Source organism: Oryx dammah, unplaced genomic scaffold (genome assembly GCF_014754425.2).
Source record: "Oryx dammah isolate SB20612 unplaced genomic scaffold, SCBI_Odam_1.1 HiC_scaffold_16, whole genome shotgun sequence".
In the NCBI taxonomy this organism is placed as follows: Eukaryota; Metazoa; Chordata; class Mammalia; order Artiodactyla; family Bovidae; genus Oryx; species Oryx dammah.
In genome coordinates, this window is record NW_024070200.1 from 32,476,498 (window position 1) to 32,495,860 (window position 19,363).

Below are 19,363 nucleotides of genomic sequence, written 5' to 3' on the forward strand. Positions count from 1 at the left end.
CGCCGGGACCGCCGCGCTCCTTCCCGGCTCCTGCCCTCCTCCGCCGCTCGCTCCTCTCTCCTCATCCACCTCCTTCCCCTCCTCCTGCTCATTCACTCTTTCCCTCGCTCTCCCCTCCTCCTCGGCTTCTCCCCGCGCCCCGCCAGCCCTCGCGCTCTCCCACTCCCTCAGCCCGTCCTCCCCGCTCCCCTCCTCCCGCTCATTCACTCGCCCCTCTCCTTTCTCCACTCTCTCCCCCTCTCTCCTTTCTTCTCCTTCTTTCTCCCTCCGTCTCTCACACCCCCTCCATTCCCCTGTCTCCTTTCTGACACTGCACTGCAGCTGCTCTTCAGCCCTGCCCCCTCCCCAGTGAGAACAAACCAGCAACATTGCTTTTTTTTTCTTAAAGAGATTTCTATTGATCCGATTAAAAAAAACAAAAACAAAAACAAAACAACCTTAAGAAACCCCAAAAGCAAAAAAAAAAAAAAAGCAAAAAAAAAAAAAAAAAAGAAAAAGAAAAAGCCAAAACAAAAGGGAGAACCTTCTCCCCGTAGAAGCGGCAGGAACTGCAAACATGATGGCGGCAGCTCCCATCCAGCAGAACGGGACCCACACTGGGGTTCCCATAGACCTGGACCCGCCGGACTCGCGGAAAAGGCCGCTGGAAGCCCCCCCTGAAGCCGGCAGCACCAAGAGGACCAATACGGGCGGTGGGTATCGCTTCCACCTCCCCGCTGGCCCCATCCCCCGCCGCCCGCCCCTGCTTCCCTCCCTCCCGGCGCCCTCCCTCCCTCCCGCGGCCCGGACACCTCCAGCCCGAACCCGGCGGCTCCCGCGCCCTGCCTCGCGCCCCCTCCCCTGCACCTGCCCCGCACCTCGCCGGTCCCGATACATTTCCATTTCTGTGTTTTATCATTCATCAAAATGGCGACCGGTTTTTTCGGAATAGACCTATCTTTCCCTTGAATCGGTCGAAAGGCTGACCGTTTAAATATCCTAGACCTGGGCAAGGGGGTCCGTTAAGGAGGAAGAGGATGACCCCGAGCGAGGTGATGGCCGCCCGAAGATGCGCGCTGCATTTAACAGTCGGATAAAATAAATAAATAAATGGCACTTGGGTAGCGGAGAGCGAATGACTGGGGCACCGGAGAGTTTTGCTCTCCTCATCCCCTTGGTTTGGGCCACAAGTAGTATGCAAAATCTTGAAGAGTGCATGCTCTTACCGCACTTACACTGTCGGTGTAAAAATCTCTTTGATTTGTCTTCAGGGGTGTGCATACGAGGGTGGGGGTGTCTCGTACTGTGACTTGTTAGTTAACATCCTGCGCTTCCCGGGAAGATGAGTTATAACGGGACCGGTACCGCTTCTTCATTTGCACTGGAGTCATCTTAACAATGCACCCAATGCATCGAGGCAGAGGTGAATTTATCTACAGCATGTACTTTAGAGCCGGATGGGGGTCTTGCGAATGGCACACCCGAAAAATTTGGAACGTTCATGTTCACATAAGGAAGCTGGATTTACCGGGGTGTTTCCTGTTTAAGACACCATCAGTTTGACGGAAATTAAAGTTTAGGGAGTTGGCTTTATTTTCTAAAACATTTCATTTCAGTCTTTTTTGGTTCATCCACCCCCTCCGTTTTAATCATTGTGATTCTTTTGGAGAAGGAACATTATCTGGTCACTTTTAAGTGTATTTGATGTAAATGACTCCTAAGCTTTTTAGTATTGGCAAAATTCTTCTTAAGGTCCTTTAATTAATGAGCTTAAACGAGATCATAGTAGACTAAGGAGTGCTAAAGAAATACTCCAGGATTAGTTAGATTTGCCAGTCCACATCACTTTGAGTTATTTCCTGGCAGTTATTGAAGGCTTGGAATACACCCTACAGTTTGGGTGGATTATTTGGTAGGAGAATGGTTGTTTTGCATACTTTAAGTAGGATACAGGCAATGGCTAATTGTAGTGCTTGTGTGTTTGCTCGTGTCAAATAAATATAGCTCATCACTATTTACCGTCCTTTTATTTATTTATTTTGCAATATGTTAAGTGAAGGTTTGTCATGGTATAAATCTCTGAAGTTTTGTTGAAGGGTCAGTTCGTTTTGTTTTACCATAGTAACCACAGATAGAATTGGAAGACTTCCATGTTTGGAATAACAACTGGAATTTAGTCATCAGTTTCTACAGTGTTGCAAAATAATAGAACATGTTTAGATTTTAATTCCAAGTTAGAAAAAATATAAATTCTACAGAATGGGAAACATTTCGTACTTATTTGTAGTGTAATTGGCTTATTTTTGTTCTTTATAAAAACAATTTAACCCCATGTTTCCTGCAGCTATATGCCCAGTGGTTTAATCGCTGTTTTTCTCTCTTGAGTGTGGAGGGAGGGTACAAAGTTTAAAATTATTGTTTTAACGGAGTGTATTTCTTTGCATTTTTCAGAAGACGGCCAATATTTTCTAAAGGTTCTCATACCTAGTTATGCTGCTGGATCTATAATTGGAAAGGGAGGACAGACAATTGTTCAATTGCAAAAAGAAACTGGAGCCACCATCAAGCTGTCTAAGTCCAAAGATTTTTACCCAGGTAGGTGCAATGATGAAGAGATTGTTTGATAAATCCCCAAGGAAAGGGAAAAAAAAAGATGTACCTGTGTTGTGTGCTGTATTGAAAGAATTCTTAATAGTGTAGACTTTACTTAGATATTTGATGTATTAGAGTATTTGTGGAATAATTTTAGAAGTATTTTCACTCTTGATTACCTTTGGTTTCTATAATCGATATTCTGTCTGTGATGTAGACCTATTTCGAGTTGAATCTTCCTGGGTATTTCTAACTACTTCTTTCTGATTAGGAAAAAAAAAAAAAGAAAGAAACTAAAATTTAAAGATAGAAACCTGGACAGCTGGCATCAGGAAATAGGGTTCTTCTGGAGTTTTCAGACATAATTGTAATGACAATTAGTCTAGAGTGAATTCAGAAGAGGGGATAGAAAGGCTTCTTAAAAGAATGGACCATTTACTTTCTAAATCCATTATGTACCTCTTTCTGCTTCATTGCTTTGTTTGTTGGCCCTGGAGTAAAGAGGACAAGTACTTCCTCTTCAGATTTTTAAAATATTGTGTTTTTAATTTAATTGTGATAAGGAAATATATTATTATGTGAGAAGTAGGACCATGCTTCAAAATTTGGGTTATTTAAAAGCTGTGTTTGATCAAAATATGTTAACAGTTTGTGTGGTACTGTAGGTACTGTAACCCAGTGGAATATGGCAAGTTTCCTAGGTGGTATAATTTTTGTTTTTGTACTTTTCAGTGTGTTTTTTAAAATTTCAACTGTTACAGAGTATTTATCTTTTAAAAAATCATTTTCCTACTTAATATATGGATTTTAAGTTTAATTGGAAAATCTCCGTAATTGAATAGTGTATCTCCTAGATAAAACATTATTTATGTTTACCTTCATGCAGTTTCTGCCATGTTTTTTGATTATTTCATCTTTATGACCATAAAAATATTTGTTCAATGCTGAGGGGACCAATGCTGCTTATTTTTTTTTTCTTGGTGGGAAATAAAAGCTGATTTGCTTTCAGTGATCTAATTCAGTAAGAGTTCTTTAGTACAGCAAAGACATCTGGCATGAATGTAAGCAAAACATTTGGAGGCCAATCGCTTGGTTGTAGAAAATGGACCATTATACTGTATAAGAAGGTTTTAGATTGGTTGGAACTATCCTTTAGTTATATAAATTAAATGTACTATATTTGGTAAACATTACACTTGCTAAACTAAGGTGTAATCTCTTAGATATGATATCCTTCAAAAGTTTATTTTCTGTGAGTGTAGTTTTGTAGATGGCTTTCCTTGTCTCTGAAACTTTCCTTATGCATTAGGAAAGTTTGCTAACATATTCACATTCTTATGTTTAAAAGGTATGTTATGATGGAAAAAATCAATGTGGAATTGTGAAAATCCTTGGTACAAATAAAAGCATTCAAAAGAGCTTGATTGCGGAATTAATAACGTTATAGTTCTAGGAAAAGAGCTGCAATGGTAAATTAAATTCACTGTCAATAGATGAAAATGAAATAGCTTTTTTTGCATTATACATGAGGTGGTATCAGATGTGCAGAGATGTTACAGAAAATTGGTGTTTATCAAGGATATTCCAAATAGTAAATTAAATGCCTTTTCATTTGAATATAGTTTATTTTTAGTGGGTTGGAAAGGGTACAACTGGAATTAGATCTTTTGTTCTTAGTCCACATAGTTGTGCATTTTTTCTTATTACATTGAAATTGCTTATATCATTTATAGTTCTGAGGCATGTTATTTATATAGAGCAAGAATATCCATTGGAAAAAATGGAAAACTGGAATGTGTTAAAGAAAATTTTGTGTATGTAGTGACGTAACCTGATCAAATGTGAGTTGAAATGTCTGGATAAAAGAAGGCTTATATTCTGCCTGTAACAGGTGGAAACCAATCACAAACTATGGAAACAATTTTAAGGATAAAATAAAGCCCTGTAATTTATAAGAAGCTTTCATAATTCTGAGCACTTTGTATTTAAATATAGTTTTAACTAGGTTATTACCTGCACAGATAGATACATCTCTCTTCTTCTGATAGACTTTAATTTTAGTAGTCTTTCTGTTCATACTTGACCATAAGCCTGTAGAATTATATAAAGTCCTAGTATTCTTTAACATAGCAGCCTCTGAGCTACTTTCAACTTCTGTTACTCAGATATACTTCGTGGATACTTAGCTTACTCTTCTCAAATGATTAAATTATAAAACTATGATTTATGAGATGCCCTTTTTTGTGTGTTTCATATGTGTACGTATGACTCTACATTCCATTAGAATGAATGTGCCTAATGTTTATTTCATGGAGCATTTTTCTGTTTCTTCTTTGTAAGACATAGTATTTGGGGAAAAGTGTGCTTCAGTTGTGTAACTTAATGGATTTTCTCAAATTACCTAAGTTTTAAAACAACGTAATTGTTTTTGGAAGGTTTAGTCAGAATACTGATGCATTTGAGAATAACTTTCTTCAGGGTGCATATTTCAGGGTACAGACACACTTTGGTGATGTTTTATTAAATTTCAACTCAAATGATATGTGCATTGTTTTTACTGTAGCCAGTATAATCTCATATTTGTTTTACTTTCTTTCCCCCTCTGGTTATATCTTTAAAATATCTTAAGCAACCTTGTTTTTTGAGTGATTTTTTTATATTTATGGTTGAGATGAAGAAAACATTTTTGTACTTTAATTGGTATGAATTTGGAAATTATAGAACCGTATATTACATTGTGTATTTTAGCATGCCCATATATTAAATATTTGGGGGAATTGTATGATGAGAATTGTAAAGTACATTTATCAGTTACTGTAATCGGAAAAAAGGTCTATGAGTAGATTCATTTGACTTTTAGCAGTGCTGTGCAATTCATTTATCTGTTTCTAAAAATCTAAATCTTATGAAATACTAACTTATAACCTGTGATTTGTGAATGTATCTTTTATTCTTACTTGTTTAAAGCAACCTCATTTGACTTATTTATATATCCTTTTTATAATTAGGTTACTCAAAGTTATTACCTTTTAATAAAAAACAGCTTTCTCATTTTGGGAAATAAATTACTGTATGCATTTTCAGGATGGTCATAGGATGGTATTATTTTATTCCTTTATTTGACATCTGAAGGTGTGATTGTTTAGATTTTGTTAATAAGTAGATTGATTTTATCAGTTAAAATTATTTAATGAATGATTCAAGCAGATAATTGGAAAAGTTATTGAATACATTATTCATTGGGAATAACACAGGGTATGTAAAATAAACATTTTCAAGATTTTAGAATACTTCATAGTTTACTTATTCTATTATATGACATGAGATATCCATTATATCAAACAGGAATTCTCTTATAATCTTAGCATATATTTTGTGTGTGTGTGTTTTAAACTGTTTTCATAAATGTGGTTATAAAACTGGATCACCTTTAATATAAACTACTTACTTTTTTTGGTCCTTTAAAACTTGAATTCATTATCCCTGGATTTTATTGTATCGTAATTTTATCTCAGTCCAATTTGGGTGGTACTTATTTAAAAAATCACAAACCATTTATATGTAAAATCTTTAAAAATCAAGAAAAAGCAGAATGTAAGTGAAATTTTCTTTTAGTGAAGGAAATAACCCCACATTGCCTTAATTTTGACAGGGGGAACATTCACTGGCCAATTTAACCTTTAGGACTGGGATTGTGTAAGAATGAGCATTCTTTTAGAAATAAGAGGAGTTTGTTAAGTTTAAAAAAGATCACTTATTTGTTTATATTGTTGAAGGAAGAGTATTATCGTATTAGTAGTACAAGGTGAATGAATACTTTTGTTATAGCCTCTGAAAGTTGCAGTCTATACTCTTTTCTTTGATCTATTCTTAGATATTTATTGGCATATGTTTTAAGGCAAAATTAGTAGGTAAATGTAATTATAAGAAGTAGAAAATAAAGTTAATTTGCAGTATTGTTGAATTTAATAACGATACCTGTCAATTACATTGTGCTGTTTTGGTTTTAGTATTGTCAAAGAGTTGCTAACACATAACGTTTTTTTCTTTAAAGTTGTGATATTTGTATTTGTCATACTACTTATTGTTGTGGGTTTTTTATATTTTATCTCTCTATATCCTCAGTTGTAGGAGGAACCATAAGCTTTCACTTATACGTTAATATCTGTCTGAAAATTTGTTGTATCTTTAAGATGTTATTTCTCATTTTAAGTAATAGGAAAACTCAACATATAAAGGAATGTTAGTGGCATAGCACATCTGTATTAAAATTGTAGTTTCTGAAAGATATAATTTTTATACTTAACTCATGAAAGCAAATGTTTTGTGGTATGAAATTTTTTAGGAAGACTGAATCAGCATTAAAAATGTTAGCTGTTCATTTAATTTGATTCTTTTTAAAATTTCACCCTGATGTTATTATATCTTCTATCATCGATTTAGTAGGTTATGGAATATCATTAATTTATAGAGTCATTGTTTTCATGAATTATTATAGCACAGTGTCACTTTGAATTTTGCTATTTGAAACCTTCTAGATTTTGGAAAAATAGTTCATTAAAAATTTTTGACATTGTAAAGTGATACAGTACGTCTAGCAAAATTGCCTTGCAAATATCACCCCCAAAGGATTTCAAAATAGTCTAAAAATAATGAACACAATTGGTAAAATATTTCAATATTTGTGTATTGAAGATGTTTCATGTAATATACAACGAGGAAAAACGATCTGTGTCTTGGGAATTCTAAGGAGTGTGTGGTATCACTAAAAACCAAGCTATAAACCACCAGTTAGAAACATGTCTTTTTATAGTTCTGTTCTTTTGTTTTGCTCTGGCTTAAAAGAATTAATTTTCCTCTTAAATATTATAAGTAACATTTGCTGAACACAGTTATGCCACTTGTTAACTAAAATTCAGTACTATATATACATATGTGTGTATATATTTAAGTTTAATCAGGGCCCACTTGTTCACTTTTGTTTTTATTTCCCTTACTCTAGGAGGTGGGTCATAGAGGAGCTTGCTTTGATTTATGTCATCGAGTGTTCTGCCTCTAAGAGTTTTATAGTTTCTGGTCTTACATTTAGGTCTTTAATTCATTTTGAGTTCATCTTTATGTATGGTGTTAGGAAGTGTTCTAATTTCATTCTGGACATGTAGCTGTCCAGTTTTCCCAGCACCATTTATTGATACATACATGTTTTTGCCACAGAGTTTAGTCTCAGTTATTTCCAGTTTAGTGGAGCTGTATTTTAAAGGATAACTTTTGTGAGCAAGTGCAGCTTTTCAGAATAAAATTGGGGGTGGGGATGAGGGTGGGAGACTTGTGCTTGATTGCCATCTCATTTCCATCTTTGGATGCAGCTCTAGCATAAAGTTAAACAACATCTGCAGAGATCTGACTGACAAACATCTCTCTGGGACTCATCATTGCAGCCTGCAGCAGGTGCATTCAGCTTTGCAGTCTTTTCCAAAAAGAGGTTAGTTTGTTCTAACATTTATCAGTAGACCAGTGGGAGCAAGTGACTAGAGAGAAGAGGTTGGTTGTCACTTGTCCAGTGCTGGAATACTACAGGTAATTGGACTGGACTGGTGGGAACTGCAGGAGTGTGTCTCACATTGCACTGCAGCTGCTATGGAGCTTAATTAACCTGACCCTCAGAGACTGAAGTGTCATGGTATAAACCGTAACATGCAAGAAATGAAGCAGTGCTTTTCAGTGCTTTTGATGCTTGGGTTGGTGAAATTTCTTCATCCTGTTCTTTAAAGATACAATATCAACTTTTCCACTTTTGATATGGATATATTTGCAGCTAAAATGATTTCCATGAATCTGATAGAATCTACATAAAAGGAGAGGGGGACTTTAGGTGTAGAAATAAAAATCAAATAACCTTAAGTTAAAATTTATTTAAAGTTACTTGTTCCACAGGTATATTTTCAAATCATAAGTGAATGGAAATAAGTGGAAATACATTGGAGTTCTTTTAAAATTATTATCCCAAATTAACATTTGTTTATTTTATAAGAGAAAGAACCTATGTAAAATTAAGTAGTATCTTTTCAGCATGTTAGGGACTTTGACAAACAGACTTTGCTGAATGTTTTGATGTTTTCCAATAAACAAGACAGGAATAGTATGTTAAAAAATGTTTTTAGGATGTTTTAGCTTAACGTAGGAGTGCTGTTGAAATGGTTTTTGACCACAATTTATTCTAAGTAAATTAAAAGTTGATTATAATAAAAACTTTTAAAAAGTCTGTCCTTCATTTCTTTTGTTTTCAATTTCTTGATCTATTTGAAAGATAGATAGTACGCTTCTATGACACATACAGAAGTTTCCTGTATGTTCTAATAGTATTCGCATTAGTTAGATATTTCATCACAGTCCTGTTTATCAGTTGGCCTTTGCACAGAAAACAGTTCTTAAATCTGGCAAAGTGCCATACCATTTTAAAATAATTCAGAATTTTGAAATGTCGTTTGGATTCTTTGTGAAGCAGTTTCATTATTTTGACTTTTTGTTAGTCTAAGTTATATTTATTTTTTGGTATCCATTGACTCTTAACTTGTCAGTTACTCAAGAGTAATTAAGTTTTGGAGTTTGCACATTTTTGGAACCCCTTTACTTATCTTGAAGGAATTTTTACAAGAGTGGCCAGTAACTATTTGATTCTGAAGTTACTGTCTGTAAGAAAAAAGGCCTTTAAAATTTTATCTTAATTTGGTTATGAATAATTGGTCATTTTAATTATAGTAATTGTGGGAAAGATGATTAAAATAATCATCTCTAGAAGTGGAGAGTATCATTCCTCCACTTTTAAACATATTTTACTTTTTAATCAAGATTTTTTATTTTTTATATTGTGGAATGTTATTTTATTAATTCTCATCAAGATATTCTTTAAAATTTCACATGTAAGATGTTTTGATAAAGAAGATATTTAATAAGAATAAACGTTTTAAGACTACAAAGTAGAAAAAATATTATGTACATAAACAAACTTTTTGAGATATTTTCAACATTGCTAAGTTTCAAACCACGATATGGATATCCTTTTCCATGACATACTTGATCATGAAAACACATAATATCTACACTCCATCATTGATCTTTTGCTGCTTCCTGCAGGGCCTGTCATAGCATCGTTGACAGGACCAGATGAAAAATGAAATCAGTATCTTGAGTTTTTTAACAGCAAAATGATTCAGGTAAGATTATTTGGTGTGGAAAATAAAACATTTTTTTAATTATTCTTATACTCATTTAATAATTGATACTTTTAAAATTAATATTTTTCTTATTTCAATACCTGTTTTATGTCTTACTGATGTTCAGTATATTTTCAATATCCAGTGATCTTTATTCTGAACTCAGTAATGTTTTAAGTTTCAGACTATAGTGTTTCTTACTTTTCTTGTGATGCTTGGCATACTTTTTGAAACTTTGAAGAGTAACTTTTCTTTTTTAATGATTTTTGAAAACAGTTATGCATTGAAGGCCCCATAATTCATTTGTAGGATAAATTTTCACATAATGAACTTATTAATTAAATAAGACTTCAAATCCTGCATTTCTTCTAAGATACAATAAATAATACTGTGTTGATTGAATTTTTGGAAATCATTGTTGAAGAAAGTTGCCTTCATTTAAATTGTTAATAATTTGCTGTCCTAGTACTTAGATAGGGCAGTGACTTTAAGATTTAGTAATTAGAAAGATAAAATAGAAGGAATGGGGTAGTGCACTTTATTAACACAGAATAGTAGAGAATTCGGTGTATATTTTTGTTTTATGTTGCTAAATGTTTTTGAATAACTGCAGCTTTTCACTTTTGGTTATGTTCATTTTTGAAATACTTGTTTTTGAAGGAGTTAGTGTTGGGCGTAATTGAGACTGTACTTGGAGACTGTGCACTTACACACATAGTTTTATTCTTTGTATAAATCCTGTGTTTTTATTTTTTCTAAGACTAGTTAATTTTTAAGCCAGGAAAGTACCTTTTAAAAAAGTCTAGTTTCATTCTTCACTATGAAATCTGTCTGGAAGTTTTGCTCTTATTAATTATTATATGTATTTATAGATACTTTCTGTGAGTCCAGGTATCCTTTGGTCATTATGAATTAAAATTATTACAAAGCATCTTTTCTTTGTAAAGGACTATGGGTATGTTTTACATCATCCTAAACTGTTGTTCTTAATTGTTACTGTCTCCTTAGGTTTTTTTTTTTATTTTTTTAATATTATATGGCATCTCTGGCAGTGACTTAGTGAGTATTGAAGGGGCTTAGGAGTATTGAAGAGGCTTTTTATTTTTTCATTTAAAGGAATTGGAAAAATTATGGAATTGTGGAACTAGATGAAAGAAATGGCACTTAAGTGTGTGATCTTTTCCAGACTCTTTATTTAACAGTTGAGAAAACCAAGATACAAAGAGTGATATAGGCCAATAATTGTCCTCAACTTTTAAATGCGATTTTGAATTTGTGGTACAGTTTTAGTAGGTAGTATATTCTGTTTTTGCTTCCCCCTTTTTTTTCCCTCCTCTTTTTGAATATGACTCTGAGGATATGTCACCATTTCTCTCACCTAGTTTTAAAATAAATACACTCCCCACCCCCACTTTTTTATACTAAGTTGAAAGCACAGTAGTTATTTTACAGTAATTGTTGATTTTGATTTGGTATACTCTAAGGCCAAAGACAGGTCCTCTTTACCATATATTAAAAAACAAATGATCTGATAGATTATATTGCCTGGAATATAAACTGGTCATTTTCTGTATTTTCAAAACTGTATTGCTAGAAAGTGACAGTATTTGGGGTGATTTGATTTCTACAACTTTTGTTACTTTCCTTCATTTCCAAAGTCCTTTCTTTTCCTTCTTTTCTTCTTATTTTCCCCCTTCCTTTGTTCCTCATCTCAACTTTTTAATTTCTTCACTTTTGGTTAAACTGAGTATTGGCTTTGCTAAAAAAAAATGTAGACTTTCTAAGTCAAATTCTGCTTTCAAGGATATATTTATTTTCCATATTTTTGACTTACAAAATTTCCTTCAGTATTGCATATTTGGCTAGGTATTCATAACAATTGGTTTTAAAAGGACAGAATATTATGATTAAGAAATAAACATGAGGCTAATTTTAAGGCAATCTAAGTAAAAGTAAGATATATAATAAAGTAGTTATTAATTTTAAAACATAATTATTTTCTTTTTTGTCTACCCATTTCATTAAATTGGTCTACTTCTTGGATAATTAGAATTCTGATGCTCTCTGCATTTCATTATAGGCTTAAGGACTACTTTCTAACGTAGTTACAGAAGTTACTTAATGTGATTTTGAAGGTATTTTTCCTTCATGGATTTAAATTAAAACAAAAAATTTTGTCATAGTCTTTACTTACTTTAGTAGACTACTAGCATTAAGCTTTGTTGATATGAAAAAGTTTGTCATCCTACATGCTTGCTATATGTTCAGCATGTAACTCAGTGCTTTAAACATCTGTGGCATTTGAAATATAAATAAGTGAATGTGTGATTGAATGAATGACCAGACTGAGGCTTCATCTGTGAGTGTTTTGGATGTAGAAGCAACCTTCAGTTTTTCATTATATTTCTAGTTTAATGGGATAGTATCAATACAGTGGATGTAGAAGGCAGTTCATCTTTAGTTGTTTATTGTATTTCTAGTTTCTTAGGGGTATGTGTGTGAGAAAAATCTGATTTTGAATAAGTAATGAGTTTATGTGTGAGAAAAATCTGATTTTGGATAAGTATTGAGTTCAAAAATCAATCAGTTAAGAAATGGCTATAGACATGTTAAGATAAATATGGACTAGGTCTTAAGATAGAAGAGTAGAATTTCATTTTCTATTTAGCGTGTTGTCTTCTGTAAAGATAAGTGAAAGCCAGTATTACAGTACTTCAAAGCCATCTCCCAGATGAAGATTAATTTAAAAATATTGTGTTAAGAAACACGAGCTTAACTAACATTTACTTATTAATAAAATAATAAAAAGTACCTGTGTATAAGATGTCAGAGTTACTTTGCCACATGGCTACCTATGTGGTAAGGAATAATCTACTGATTACTTTTCTTAAGATACCTTGAAAATCAAAGATTAGTAACCACTAAATTAAGATTACATTATTAAAAATAGGATTAGTAAATTTTTGTTTTTAATATATTTTAATATTTCTTTCCCCCCCTGTAGTGGAGAAGTAAAGGTATAAACATATTACAACTTTTAGAAGCTGGACTAAAATTCTTTTTACTCATGAGAAAAGCATACCAACTGTTGTAGTAGATTGGAATTTATACGTTTTGAGTTTGACTAACTTGTATACTTTATTTGAAATTAAAATTTTAGGAAAGTTATTAAATATGGTTTTCTTCAAAGTCTTTTAAATGCTTTCTTAAACAGAATTTAGAGAGGTATGAAGTATTAGTGTTCATCTCATAATAATAGATTGTTTCATTTTTACTACAGTAAACCAGTGAAGCTTTGAAGATTTAATAAATAAATATATTTCGTTTCATCCTTAGCCCATTGTGTGTGTGTGTGTGTGTTAAGTTGCTTCAGTTGTGTATGACTCTTTGCAACCCTGTGGACTATAACCTGCCAGGCTCCTCTGTGCATGGGATTCTCCAGGCAAGAATACTGGAGTGGGTTGCCATGCCTTCCTCCAGGGGATCTTCCCACATATTTATAAATTCAGTTTATTTTTTAAAAATTCATGAAGAGTAATGCATTAAAATAACTCTTAAGTATTTCTTTATTTGACTGCTTCCCCTGCATTTTCTGCCACTATGGCCAGATTTTAACTTTCTGGTGGACATTTATGTGCTCCCTCTGGGGTTGGGACTAAATACACAATTCTCTGCAGATCTTACTCTCAAGCAGGGGAGCGATAAGAAACAATAAAGATAAATATCTGGTTATAATGAAAATTGATAATTGTATAATGATAGAATTATGTCTGGAAGTGGAAACTGCCCCCGTCAGTGACAAGATCTTGAGAGAAGAAGGTATACTTCAAAAAAGACTTCAAACAGGAGCTGACAGAGTTTTGAAGGTTGAATTTTAATTTGCCTGGTAGACAGGAGTGGAAGGTCACTTGAAGCAGAGCCTGTATACATAGTGATGAAATTATGAAAAATACCCCTGGTTATTTAGGGATCCAAAAGTCATTTGATATTACTGGGATAAAAAGTAGATATTGCTGTGGGGAAGGAGTGGGAATAGGGAGATATTGTCATTAATTGTACAGATAAGAGAAAATGTATTATAAATGTAAAAGAGAAGAGTATGATTGAAGAATATTCATTTTGGGGACATTCATTAGCAAGAAATATTTTAAAGAAAAAACACATCTATGATGTTTTTAAAATGAATGACAGAGTACTATAATTAAAATACAATATTTCTATAAATGTGAATAGTGATATTTGCATGGTGGTGGAAGGATTGCCTTAGTTATCTGAAAGCAGGGTAATAGACTAGAGAGTCTGCCTCAGCTTTATAAGTAGAATTAAAGAGAAGACTAAAAGGAGTAAGGGAAGGGTGAGACAACTAGTGATACAAAAAAGAAATTTAGAAAACACAGAAGCTATCTTTTATTAAGCAACTATGTGCTGAGGGTAGAGGAAAAAGGTGTGGGACCCACTGAATGAAAAATGTCAGTGAGGAATGTTTTGTTGTATTCAGGAAAGCTCTGGAGATAGAAATTGGTTTTTCACATTCATTCACATTTATGTAACCTGTTGTCTACACAGGTGCATTTAAAGTTAGTGACTCAAGCGTTATTTTTTTTTTTTAACTAGTTTGCCTTTGATTAATAGCTATTTAGAATCATATAGCTGATAAAAATTTTCACCTTCCTTAAATTATATGAATATGTAGGCCTAGTTTCTAGCTCTCTTGGTATATGAACATTTATTTTTAATTTGATGAAAATTAGTGATTTGTACAACGTATGCATTTTCAATGTGCGAACTTTAATTTTTGGTAGTGTTCAAACACTGAAGTTTTGATATGTGATAGACATTGGTGTGTGTTATGTCAGTGAAAAAATTGAAGCTCTTTACTCATTGTTAGTTGATTCTCTGTTGTGTAATTATTTTGTTTGGAATTCCAGTTGATTATTGAGATTCAGCAGGATTCTCCATCATTAATACATGTTGATTTCATATAAGAATCAGTCTTAATTGATAATCTATCAACTCCAGATGAGTTTAAAAAGTGATTGTGAAAAAGATGGCACTGTTACATTTAGAAAATGGGATTAAAATTTCTCTAGCATTTATACTTATTTGTGGAATTATTGGCTAGTTGTGTAGAGAAACATTAAAAAATTGAACAGCTGAAGTGACATTAAGCACCAGATGGGAATTTGAAACAAAAATATTCACTGTGTAATCTTTATTTAAGTGCTGTTCATAATTCAATAATACCAGTTGTGTAACTCAAGATTGATTTCAGTATAAAAAGGAAGCATAAGCAGAGTCTCATTGCCTTCAAATTGATACACATATCATGATATGGTAACATAACTTGTTCTTTAAGGGATAGATAATGTAGGTAAGATGACTGCACGCATTGCAGAACCAATACAATTCTCTCCGAGAAAGTTTGTGAAGAAACTTTGTATGTGAATTGTGACGTTAAATTTAATATCTCGTGAATTCTGCCTTTAAGATGATCCTCTATTTTACATTTACATGTATATTTTCAATGAAAATTTCCAGCCATGTTTCATTACAGTAATGTTTGACATTCTTTCTTCTGAAGTATGTACCTATTCTGTTTAAAGAAAGGTATGTTCCTTTGAAAGCTTTATCATATTTTTAGCTACACTGGTATATTTGACATCTTGTTTAAAAACTAGAATGACTCTAGATGTGAAAACACAAACTGTGATAATAAGCTAGATATGCCATATGTGGCAGTTTACATTGGCATATATCTCAAATGGCATGTTTAATGTACTATATTACTAAGATTAGTAATTTTACAGTGGAAGACTGCTACTTTTATTTTACAGTCTTTCGCTGGTGGGCTTAGAATGCTGACAGACCTTTTACTTTGTAAATTCTTGTTTTCAGCCTTTGCAAAAAATCTGTTTGCCACTAAAGTGATCTACTTGGGATCTCTCTTAGTAACTAACTTATTCTCTGGAGTTTGTAAAAATTAATGAGATCTGCAAGTAAGCAGCATACATTTGACAGATGACTATGAATGTGAATTAGTAGTTACATATATTGTATTTTTGTTAAGGAATAATAATGCTAATATATTTGATATAGCCAAAAATGATTTAGTAAAATAAATAATTAAGAACTGAAAATGGTATTTTTAGGAAATGTATAGATATTAATAGAAAAAGCATGGAGCTTCTATGTCTGTATACCATTTATAAAACAGTTTAAAGCGAACTTCAATACACATTGCCCTTTTATGATAAAATACTCAACTGTAAAATCATATTTCATATTTCTTGAACAATTATTTTTGAATTTTTAAAAATACTGCTTTTATCAAAAAATTTCTGAAAACTTTTCAAATGCTTCAACAGACTGCATTGAAAATAAATAGAAACTCTATAATGTGAGGGAGATAATTTAGGTAACTGAAAGGGATAAATAAATAATTAAGGACTGTGTGCATTTTTGACTAAAAATATGCAGGACAAATACAATTCTGTTTGAGTAAAATTTTGAAGATATTTTATGTTTAGGAATTGTTTCAAATAACATTTAGTAATTTCAGTATCTTTTAAAGAGCCAGGCTCTGAATTCTTTTATGTATGTATTTAAACTATCTCTATGACCATTACTGGGGAAAGTCATAGTCCTGTTTTTAAAAGTCTAAAACTATAACTAAAACTTATTATAAGTCAGTAGTACATAAAAGTAGTTTACTAATCATGACATAATTAGATGTTACATCACTATACTTAAATATCAGTGTGGCCAGGAATTTTTTATATCTGTTTTATAATTGAGGAAAATAAGATAGTGAAGGTTAAAATATATCATATAGAAAGTTTAAAATGATGAACCTATTTATTTACTGTTATTCTATAACACTGCATCAGACTGCTTATTAATTTGAGTTCAAAAACACAGTATTCAGAATTTAGGTAAGGTTTACCAATTGCCACATTTGACCTGGCACTGAGAAATAGATATTTTTTATGGATTGGTAATTCCTCCTATTCATCTGGAAATCCTTCAGATTTCAGTTTTACAATTGAAAGCACAACTGTACTAATTAAGCAAAATAGAGACATAAAACATGTTTTCTGTTCTGACCAGACCTCTGTAAACAGAGCTCTTGGTGTCGTCTGTATGATTCCCATCTTTATATTGCTGTTAGACATTAAAAGAGTTTGAATTTTTGCCTTGTCTATGAAGTTATTTACATGAAATCATTCGGTTATTCTGTTTAGCATTGTATGATTTGCCTTTCGGATTTTAGATCATATATAACCACTGCTCTAGAGATTTGTTAAACTGTAGTCTTAAGGTTAGTAAGATCTAGTCAAACCCCTGTGATAGTGCTTACTATAATCAAAGTTTTTATGAAGATAATATGCTTTGATATTTTACAGTAGAGCTTATTAAGGAACTGTCAAGCCATATCAGTACTTTTTAGTGTTTTCTGGAGATATAAGATGGAATACAAGACTCCTAGAGACCATGTGATGTCAGACAGAGCAGAGTTTGAAGCCAAGCTCTGCCACTTAACTAGTATGATTTTGGTCAAATCTTTTAATCTTCTTGGACCTCTGATTTTCTCATCCGTGTGTGATTAGTTCCTCTTGCATAGATATAAGATATTAGTGTAGATATCACAAAGGGAAAAATATAAAGCCATTTTACATAATACCTGACATATAATAAGCATTTTATGACTTATTTTTTCATCTCCTCCTTCTCTGTTTGTTACATTTAATAATACTATGTTTAAAGCAGAGACTCTAATGTAAAATAAATTATATTAATGGGGTAGTAAAAAGGAAACCTTGCTCTAAGGATTTTTTTTTTAATTATTTTTTTCTCTTAATAACTAATTATTATAAAAATGCAAGTAATACAAAGAAAGCTAGTTAGCCTCTCATCTTTTAGGATAATTAATATAAATAATTTGGTATGTATTTTTTCAGACTTTACAAATGCCTTTTTATATAGGTTCATATTTTTAGTAGATAATTACAAATGATATTTGTTGTTATAATTTGAAATGAGTTTTCAACAAATCGCCTCTTTTGGTTAATGGACTTAACGAAGGTTCTACGGTGGCCTTCCAGTCTCACCTATGTGGATATTTTTACTTGCATAGACTAAAAATATGTTCTTTCATACCCCTGAATATATGCAGAGCTTTGTTTGTTTGTCTTTAACCCATATAGTTTGGATAAATTAGGGGCATGATTTTATAATATTTAACTAGATTAAATCTCATCTGCAGCATGTGGGCTTATTTATATTAAGACTCTTAAAAATTAACATAATTGGTTAGTTCCTCTTTCTTCATTGTACATTAAAAATACTGATCAGAGCTTCAATAGGAATAAATCAAGTGGCATGTAGGATATTTAATACTTGCTTTCATGATCTTTTTCAGGATACTAAGATTTCTGAAAATTCTTTTCCTATTAGTCAGAAAAAAGTCATAGTGTATAGAAGGATAAAACTAGATATTTAATAAAATACATGATGATTCATAAGGCTTGTTTTTTAGCTTAAATTTTCAACTGGTTCTGTGAAGACCTTAAGAATTTTAGTTCATGCAACTTCCATGAAAAATCTAAGAAAATTTACTGATCTAGTGTTATGAAGAGTGTCTTTTAGGGGTCATGATTTATTGCTTTATATTTCTTAACAAGTATTCATATTTTCTGTGAGTCATCACAAAAATTCTTCATTGACATTATGGTAAAATTCTTTTTTATTATTTGCCTATATTTTATTATAACTACTGTATAAGCTTAATGCTGTATTCAGTATTCTTACATCTTAAATATTATATACATATTAAATATTTTAGGTTTATCTAATACTATGATAAAAACAACAGTATATATGATTTTGTTTTGTGTGAATGCTCCTTTGAGGACAATAAATGTAATTAAAATCATACTGATTTGGGGATTGTTTTATAGAAAATATAAAATATTAGTTAATGTTTGTTATGGTATTGAGTAAACTCAATTTTGTATTTAGAATGTTACACCTTTGAATATATAAAAATACTAAATGCTATAGTAAAAAACGAAATGAGAAACTTTTTGCAAAAGGTAATTTTAATTCCAGAATTATTGAATATTATGGGCCAAATCTTTAGAGCAGTATGTTTATTTTAGATACTTAGAATGTGTACAATGACAATGAAGTCGTCGAATTGAAATGAGAGTAATATTGAAAGTTGACAGTTTACAAAAGAGGAACGTATATTTGCCTAGGGTAGAGATCACTAAGGGTTATCTCTGTTTATATTAGGGTATGGTTTTGAGAAATAGAGCAATTTGAAATAGGCTGTGAATGCTGAAAATAACCCCAACTTCCTTCTTTCGTGTAACATTTTAACTTTTTTTGGTAACTAAGAGAGGAGGCCCCACAATATATGATGAATTTAAGTATCAATAACAGAATATTCTGTCATACTGGCTTGATGATTTTACCCTCCTATTTCACTGATTAAAAAAAGTAACTGAATAAAATTTCACAAGCGTCCACCATTAGATGTAGCAGCCTAACTATTTCAGTACCTATATGGTCTATAT

The 19,363-nt window shown here is 32.3% G+C and overlaps 1 protein-coding gene across 3 annotated transcripts in view; it reads left to right on the plus strand.

The window, feature by feature from the left end:
- The first annotated feature begins 448 nt into the window (after positions 1-448).
- Positions 449-19,363, plus strand: part of NOVA1 (NOVA alternative splicing regulator 1) — a 176,662-nt gene continuing 157,747 nt past the window's right edge. For 2 of the 3 annotated variants that reach the window (XM_040257188.1, XM_040257189.1), the window contains exons 1-2: positions 449-692; positions 2,431-2,574. In XM_040257188.1, coding sequence (XP_040113122.1) covers positions 557-692; positions 2,431-2,574 — 280 coding nt within the window. In that variant the 5' untranslated portion in view covers positions 449-556. Of the gene's footprint in view, positions 693-2,430; positions 2,575-19,363 lie in introns of those variants that run through there. The other variant, XM_040257190.1, reaches the window with a different exon arrangement.